At 35.1% G+C, this 8,869-nt stretch overlaps 1 protein-coding gene across 1 annotated transcript; it reads left to right on the top strand.

Annotated features, from left to right (window-relative positions):
• Positions 1 to 1,601: 1,601 nt before the first annotated feature.
• Positions 1,602 to 8,542, top strand: LOC112525615. The gene is made up of 4 exons (XM_025135806.1): positions 1,602 to 1,677; positions 6,947 to 7,566; positions 7,677 to 7,760; positions 8,223 to 8,542. The coding sequence occupies exons 2-4, from the start codon at positions 6,993 to 6,995 to the stop codon at positions 8,321 to 8,323; spliced, it is 759 nt and encodes a 252-aa protein (XP_024991574.1). The 5' UTR covers positions 1,602 to 1,677; positions 6,947 to 6,992; the 3' UTR covers positions 8,324 to 8,542.
• The last annotated feature ends 327 nt before the right edge of the window (positions 8,543 to 8,869 follow it).

The raw sequence follows: 8,869 nt of genomic DNA, 5'->3' as shown, positions 1-8,869 counted from the left end.
AATAAATAATTATTATCTTTATAAAACAATTATATTATTAAACCAAATATAAATTACTTCGTTATTGTACATAAATTAAATTATAAAAAAATTGAATTAAAAAATTACAAAAAAATGAGGAATTTCAAATAGTTAATTTGATACTAATATCGATATATTTTTGTTAAATTTTATTGAAATCTTCAAACATATATTTTATTTAAAAAATAAAAACATCATCGATTTCTCAAAATCACATAAAGTCATATTATAACATCGACTGAGATAAAGAATAAAATGAAATATTAAAATCACGATGTATCTCGCTGCATTGCGCGAGTACGCTTCTAGTTTAATTAAATGAGATGGATTGGGTTGAAATTTTAAACCTGTTTAATAAATGGATTGAGATTTTAAACCTGTTTAATAAATGGGTTGAGATTTTAAACCTGATGGGTTGAACTCGAACCCAATTTAACCTGACCCATTGCCACCCCTAGGTCTAGAGGATCAAATGTACCGATACTCGATACCGTAACTATCATATGACATTGTTTCTAATATCATACAAAATACTAAAAACATATATCATTTCAACATTATTTCAACTGTCTAAGTGAATATCAAACTGTATTTCTTAATTTACTCATATTATCATTCTTTACATGTCGTCCAAACAAACTACTTTCCCATTTTTGGCCTGCAAATTTTGATTTACATTTAAAGATCGTTTATTTTTCTTAAAAAAATTGATTAGTATGGGACAGAGTGGAATACAATTATTCAAAAAGTCGATAACTCAAACAAGTAATTATGGTTAAATTAGTTTATCGATCAGTACTAAAAGTCGAGACTTGAACCCATAATATTTAAATTATTACTAGAAGGGTACTCGTGCAATGCATCGAGACACATCTTGATTTCAGTGTTTTGTTTTATTCTTTTTTTATGTCGAATAATACGGTTTTATGTGTTTTTGAGAAACCGATAATGTTTCTATTTTCGAATAAAATATACATCTAAAAATATCATAGATTTTTTATAAAAAAATATCGATATCAGTATAAATTAATCTTTTTAAAAGTTCTTGTGTTTTTGTGTAATTTTCTTAATTAAGTTTTTTTAATTATAATTTAATTTAGGTTTAGTAACAAGGAAATTTAATTTAGGTTTAATAATATAATTTTTTAAAATGATAATAACTAAATATTTTGTTAGAACTCTATGATTATCCTAATTATATTTTAGATTTTTTATATTTAAAATGAGATGTTTATCTAATATTTGATTATGTTTATCTGCAGTTAGTTACACGAATTCAAATATGGAGCTTTAATAAGTTGTACTTATGCATAATTTACTTGTAATATTAAATTTTAAGTACTATGCATTAATAAACAATATTTCTTCTATAAATAATGGTTTTTAAGAGTTTTTGTAAAATAGATTAATAAAATATTAAAAATGATAAAAACCATCATACTATAACTTGTATATTATAATAAAATAAAAATATATAAAAAGTTGAATTGACTATTTAGGAATCTATTCAAAATTTGAAAAAAGAAATGGGACTTGACTTTTTTGTTGGGCTTCTTCCTTTGGAGCCAAACCTTGTTTTGAAAACCCCCAATGTCTTTTATCTCGCGCCGTCTCGCTTTCTTCCCTTTGGATCGGGCGATTTTGCAGCTAAACACGGTAAATCTTCGTGTTTTAATCCACTAAAATTACTTCAATCAACCTATTATTCGATTTCAAATCCGATTCTTCTTGTAACTTGAATTTGATTTTCTTCAATTTGAAAATCGTCTTCTCTTTTTACCTACACTTGATTCTCAGATGAATTCATTGCATATGTATTTGAATTTGAATGTGATTTGGGACTTGTTGTTGTGGCTGATTCTTTTTTGTTTTTATACATTTGTATAAGCCATGAAAATCTTCAGTTTTATGTCTAGGGCATTACTAATGAACCAAATTAAACAAACCCCGTTTTGATGTGTTTGATTAATTTATTATTAGCTTGAGTTGATTAAGTTTCAGTCATATTGATTTCAATTATAATTCTCACTAATGATGGAAATGCAATGTAGTCAAAATCAACTTCATTTTGCTGTCAATTCAGTAAGGGTTTTAGTAATTGATTGGTTTCATTAATGGATATTGTATGCTATGATTTTTGAAAACATCAATGTTGCGTTTGTTGGAAATATTAAGAAAAATCAGAGAAGTTTATTGAAGGATCGATGGTTTATTAACCGGAGACTGCCTCAATATATAGGCTTACAGGACTGAAAAAAGAGAATTTAAAGACTCAACAGAAACTAGCTAAAAAGAAGGAAAAAAAATCTGCTGATACTCCTAATGACCAAGTAAAACTTTGAATCATTCAACATTCCCCCTTGATTCAAAAGTGTCAACTCCTATCTGTGCTCGGAGGTCTTCAAACTTAGCTTGAGGTAAAGCTTTGGTGAACATGTCTGCCAGTTGTTGTTCTGATCTGCAAAGCTCAACTTTAATCTGTTCTTCAGCTACCAATTCCCGAATAAAGTGATGTTTAATCTTTATGTGCTTCGTTCTTCCATGCAAAATTGGATTCTTCGTAAGTGCTACTGCTGATTTGTTGTCACATAGCAGTTGTGTTGGATACTTTTGCTTTTGATTCAAGTCTTCAAGTAATCTTCTTATCCAAACTACCTGACATGCTGCTGCAGTGGCTGCCACATACTCAGCTTCTGTAGACGACAAAGCTACGGTTGGTTGTTTCTTGGAGACCCAAACAACAGGCCTGATCCAAGAAGGATGCAATTTCCTGTTGTGCTTCTTCCATCTTCTTCTGAGCCTGCCCAGTCACTGTCCGAGTATCCCTTGAGCTGAAATTCTGCTTGAGTTTTGTACCAGATCCCCAAATTTAATGTAGCTGCTACATATCTTAGTATTCTTTTGGCTGCACCTAAGTGTTGCTTGCTAGGACAATGCATGAATCTAGAAACCAATCCGACTGAATATGCTAAGTCTGGTCTGGTGTGAGTGAGATAGATCAACTGCCCTACTATGAATTTTCCCGCATCTGTTAATCCTGTGCCATCATCAATCATGAGTTTCTCACCTACATTCATCGGAGTCCCAACCATTTTGCAGCCCACCATGCCAAAACTCTTCAAGATGTCTGAGGCATATTTATGTTGGGATATAAATATGCCTCTCTTGGTTTGCTTCACCTCCAATCCAAGAAAGTATCTCAACTCCCCTAAATCAGTCATGTCGAATTTGCTTGTCATGGCTTTTCTAAATTCTGAAATGAGATTGAGGGAGGAACTTGTGTATATCATGTCATCGACGTAAAGACTTACTACCACAATATCTTTTAAGCCTTGCTTCTTTACAAATAGCGTCGGCTCATTTGGACTTCTCTCAAATCCATTTGTAAGAAATAATTCATTTATCTTGCTGTACCAAGCCCGAGGAGCTTGCTTCAAGCCATAAAGAGCTTTTTCAAGCTTATATACTTTATGTTCCTTTCCACATACTTCAAAACATTCAGGTTGTACATAAACCTCCTCCTTTAGTTCCCCGTTTAAGAATGCAGATTTTACGTCAAATTGTAAAACCTGCCATTGCATTTGTGCTGCGAGTGAGAGGATAACTCTTACCGTTTCAAACCTTGCCACCGGTGAAAATGTTTCTTCAAAATCTACACCTTGTTTTTGTGCATATCCGCGTGCCACCAATCTCGCCTTGTACTTTTGTATTGTTCCATCTGAATGCACCTTTGTCTTGAAAATCCATTTTAGATTGATTGCCTTCTTCTCCTTTGGTAATTCAACTAGCTTCCAAGTCTTATTCTTCTCAATAACATTAATTTCTTCTTGCATAGCTTGTTTCCAAACATCTTCTTTTATGGCATCTTCTACAGTTGTTGGATCACTAGCAAGCATGACAAAATCATCTCCTTTTCCTTCAACTGGGAAATGACGCTTAGGAATCAAGCCACGCTCACTTCGTCTTACCGGTACTTCTTCACTGTTTCTGTCATCTAGAGAGGCTTCAGAATCACTACTTTGAGATGAYTCTACAKTTTCGTTGCTCGAAGAGGAAYCTGTGTTGTTGCAGCTTGAAGGAGTACCTTGARGTTGAGGATTGACCAGCGGCTCTTYGTGTGTGCCTTCCTCCTCGTTATCCAGAATTAAATCTGAATTAGGCTTGGTGATGCTTGTACTCCATGCTTYCTGCTCACTAAATTGCACATCTCTACTGATCACCATAGATTTTTCATTTGGATCAAATAGTTTATATGCTTTGGATTTCGTGGAATACCCCACAAAAATGTACTTCTTTGCCTTTTGATCAAGCTTATGTCTTCCTGATGGAATCAAAGCATAGCATACRCAGCCAAAAATGCGAAGATGACTAACCGATGGTTTGAACTCGTACCAGGCCTCGAATGGAGTCATATTCCATATTGCTTTTGTAGGTGACAGATTCAGCAGGTAGACAGCAGTAGTGACCGATCCAGCCCATAATTCATCACCTAGTCCTTTGGCTTTGATCATTGAACGAGCCATTTCTTGTATAGTTCTGTTTTTTCGCTCCGCTATACCATTTTGTTGAGGGGTATAGGGAGCCGTAAGCTCTCTCTTGATTCCATGTTCGCCACAATAATTGGTGAACTCCTTAGAAATGAACTCTCACCCTCTATCGGTTCTGAGTACTTTAATACTTTCACCACTTTGATTTTCTGTTAAAGCTTTGAWTTTCTTAAAGAAATCAAATGCTTCTGATTTATGTGTGAGAAAATAAACCCAACTCAGTCTTGGAAAATCATCGATAAAGAGTAGAAAGTATTTCCGACCTCCAAGTGAAGCGGTTTACATGGGTCCACATATGTCTGCATGGACCAACTGTAACTTATTCTCGGCTCTTTTTGCTTGCCCAGTAGGAAACGAAGTCCTTGTTTGCTTCCCCAACGCACATCCTTCGCAAGGGTTGTTCACATCTTTGACTGTGGGTAAGCCTTTCACCATCTCTTTAGCCGCAAGCAGCTGTAATCCGTTGATATATAAGTGACCATAACGTTGATGCCACAACGTTGTAACATCATCTTTGCCGCTCATCATCATTGATACTCCCTGTTGTTAGAGAAGTCTATCGGAAACATCCTGTTTTCTGTCATTAGTGATTTAAAAAAAACATCTCCTGTTTTGTTTTTAATAACACAAGAATCGTTATGAAACAGTACTAAGAAACCAGATTGAAGAAGTTGACCCACACTTAACAGATTGTGAGCAAGACCCGGTGCATAATTGACATTCTGAATTGTTTTTACCTTCTCATTGACTTTGACTACAATTGTTCCTTTTCCTTCAATTTTCACCTGTTTATCATCTCCCAATCTTACCTTAGATTTATGAGTTTCATCCAAGTCCTTGAACTTGCTTTTGTCACTTGTTACATGGTTTGAACAAGCACTATCTACGAACCAGACTTCATTTGGGATGGTTTGAAGACTTACATAAGTCATGAATAAGCAATCATCTTCCTCTTCTACATATTGTGATTGCTTCTCCTTGTACCAACAATCACTTTCTTTATGACCATATTTTTTGCAGTTGGTACATTGGACAGTGGTCATCCTTCCACGCCCTCTTCCTCGGATTGCAACTCTTCCTCTGCCTCGATTGTACCATGATCTGGTTTGTTCACCTTGCACTTGAAAAGCTTGTTCCTCTTCACTTGTTGTGGATCTGTTGATTCTTGTTTCATGAGTTGAAGAGACCCCATGAGTTCATCTACGGAGAATTTGGACAGATCTTTCGACTCTTCAATGGCTGCGACTACATGATCGAACTTTGGAGTCAAGCTTCGTAGTATCTTGGCCACCACAGTTTCATCTGTCACTTTGTCGCCATATGCTCTTATTTGACTAACAACTGATGAAACCCTTGCGAGATATGCTTGTATAGTTTCATTGCTTTTCATGTTGGCGGTTTCGAAATCCCTTCTCAGAAACTGTAATTTTACAGTAATAACTTTTCCCGATCCTTGATATTCATTCTTAAGTACATTCCACGCCTCTTTTGCTGTAGAGGCTGATGCAATTCTTGAAAATATAGATTCATCTACTGCTTGTTGGATGAAGAATAAAGCTGTAGCATCTTTCTTGTAACTTTCTTTGTTAGTTGCATCGTCACCTTCAACAACTCCGTTCTCCACCAAATCCCATAAATCTTGAGATTGAAATAAAGTTTTCATCTTTATGCTCCAAAACTCGTAAGAATCCCCTTTGAATATGGGGATCTGGGGTTGTGAGACGTTTATGGTTGCACTGTTTGCTGCCATCTTACTGCTGAAGACGGAAAACCTGAGTTACAACCTGGCTCTGATACCAGAATGTTGGAAATATTAAGAAAAATCAGAGAAGTTTATTGAAGGATCGATGGTTTATTAACCGGAGACTGCCTCAATATATAGGCTTACAGGACTGAAAAAAGAGAATTTAAAGACTCAACAGAAACTAGCTAAAAAGAAGGAAAAAAAATCTGCTGATACTCCTAATGACCAAGTAAAACTTTGAATCATTCAACAGCGTTTGTACTTTGTATTTTACAGTTTTGTTATAGGTGCATCATTTGGAGTAATATCTTTGTTTGTTTTTATACTGATCTTATAGTTAGCAACTTAGCATTTCGGCATCTGATCTCCTATGCTGCTTGTAACTTTTCTAGTTTCTGCTGGAAATATTGTTTTTCTTGATCTAGTACTCTTTAGAAACCATGTGTTGCTGTTTATTGAATCTAAGCTAGCAATTCTTTCATTTTTAGCTGTTGTCCTGGCTGTCAAAAAAACGACATTGGTGGTGTTGTTCTAATATTCACGTAGACCTGATAAAATGATTCACAATATGGGATTCTTGTGTCTAAACTGGCGTTTTGTTGTTTTTTATTGATGAATTTCATCTTGTTGCCAGGCCGGTTAAACGAAGTTGTGCAGGATTAATTTATAAAAGTATCAAAATGATTAATTCTGAGATCAATACGATTGAGCTTGGGACCAATGTAGCTGGCACCACCACATTCCGTAAACTGCCGGTTTTAGCCGCAAAAAAGGTAGCACTTAGGGATGTGCAGAACAATAATAGTAACGTAACACGTGCCATCCAACCGGAAAGTTTGCTTCCCATTGAGGGGCAATCATTTGTAGATGCAGCTAAAACATGTGGAACTAAAAGGCTTACACCAGATTATGCTTCACCTCCTCTCTTGGGCAATAATGGTGCACACGAGCATTTCAATTACCCCCGTAGGAAATATGAATTTGAAGGAAACCGAGGAAGGAATCTGGGGAGTACAGAAAAAAATGTGGGTTATCCACCATCTGCAGATGTACCCCAAATTCAGCAGGAAGTAAACCAGATAAATGGGAAGAATATGCGTTACGGGTCTTTTGTGGCACCAAACCACATAGCTTCGAAGACTTCTGTTCCTCGGTTTAAAGAGTCTAAAGATGAACAGAGGACTGAACGATTCATGCGCTTGCAGAATTTCATCAAGCAATGTGATGGATTTAATCATAGAGAGAATATTCAACGTATGATACCACGTTGAGTTGATTTCTGTTGTATTTTGGTGAAAATAAGCTGTTGAAGCTCACATTTAAATGGATCTATTTTGATTTTTCTGATTCTTGTGATCTTACAGCACTTCTGCATTTATCACCCTTGGAGCTTAGCAGACATGCAGTTGAGTTAGAGAAAAGAGCAATTCAGCTGACCATAGAAGAAGGTATGGGAAAAAGTATAAACCCCTTGAAAGTCCTTTTTTGACTTTAAAGATGCTTCATTTACAAATCTTGCGAAAGTTATAGCTTTCATCAAGCAACTGTGCAACAATTGGCTCTATATGTAGTTTACTGAAGTGTTTGACTTTAGTTAAATGAGATGAAAATGCCCTCTAGTAACAACTAACAAGAAGAAAGACGAAACCTTGTCGACCAAAATCAATACTGTATGACAATATGATATTATGTACTTTGCCCACAGAGGTGCTGTACCGAGATATGTACTTGAACTTCTTTTACCTATTTTCGGGTGTTGCTGTTTGAACCCCTTTGGGTCAAATAAGAGTTTTTGGAAATGTAAATATGGAAAATTTGACTTAAGAATAGATCTATAGGGAGGGGTTCAAATGGCATATAAGAGTAGAATCACTTCTCTTTTATTGGTTTTAAGTGTTCTGCGGTTGCAGGAAAAGAGATGCAGCGAATGCAAGCATTGAACATCTTGGGGAAGCCTTTGTCAACCAGAACTCCGATGCCAATAACACAAGATATCCAACACAAGAACTAAATTCTAATCCTGCAAATAGGTTTATCAACTCGTGTTACACAACTACGACAATAGGGTGCCTGAATTCCGAGGTAAACTTGCTGTTGCCTCATACTCATATGCCACATTTTTCATATTAAATTTTGTTCATTTTTTTTTTGCTAAATTTTGTAACTTATGATATGAACTAATGCACTCTGTATGTTCATTTTACTCTTTTACTTTTTTTTTGGTTTTGTTTAATTTAGTTTTTGGTACTCACTTCCACTTCAAATTCACTGGTCTGTAGCATGAGTTCAAATTCTCACTTCATTTTAAGCATCCTTTTTTTAGGAACCTTTATTTTTTAGAACTCTCTATCGTGAGACCTCTTAGAATGAGTGCATCATGTGTTATTTCATATTATTTTCTTTTTCATCTATGGCTATAATTTAATGTAGTGACTAACATATATTTGTTTCACATGTATTCAATTCACAATGTAAACCTTTTTGGCGTGTGTATGAAACAAAATATACACGTAAAAAAATCTCACATTGTGAATTGGGTATATATGAAACAAACACA

Source organism: Cynara cardunculus, assembly GCF_001531365.2.
Source record: "Cynara cardunculus var. scolymus isolate 2C chromosome LG 13, CcrdV1, whole genome shotgun sequence".
In the NCBI taxonomy this organism is placed as follows: domain Eukaryota; kingdom Viridiplantae; phylum Streptophyta; class Magnoliopsida; order Asterales; family Asteraceae; genus Cynara; species Cynara cardunculus.
Note: the sequence above shows the minus strand (reverse complement) of the source record. Positions and strands in the feature narration are given on the sequence as shown.

Bases quoted from the DNA above. Each gene is read 5' to 3' on its own strand.
- LOC112525615 (XM_025135806.1), top strand. From the start codon at position 6,993: ATGATTAATTCTGAGATCAATACGATTGAGCTTGGGACCAATGTAGCT. The intron at 7,567-7,676 runs GTATGATACCAC...GTGATCTTACAG, and splicing joins TCATAGAGAGAATATTCAAC to CACTTCTGCATTTATCACCC. The intron at 7,761-8,222 runs GTATGGGAAAAA...CTGCGGTTGCAG, and splicing joins TCAGCTGACCATAGAAGAAG to GAAAAGAGATGCAGCGAATG.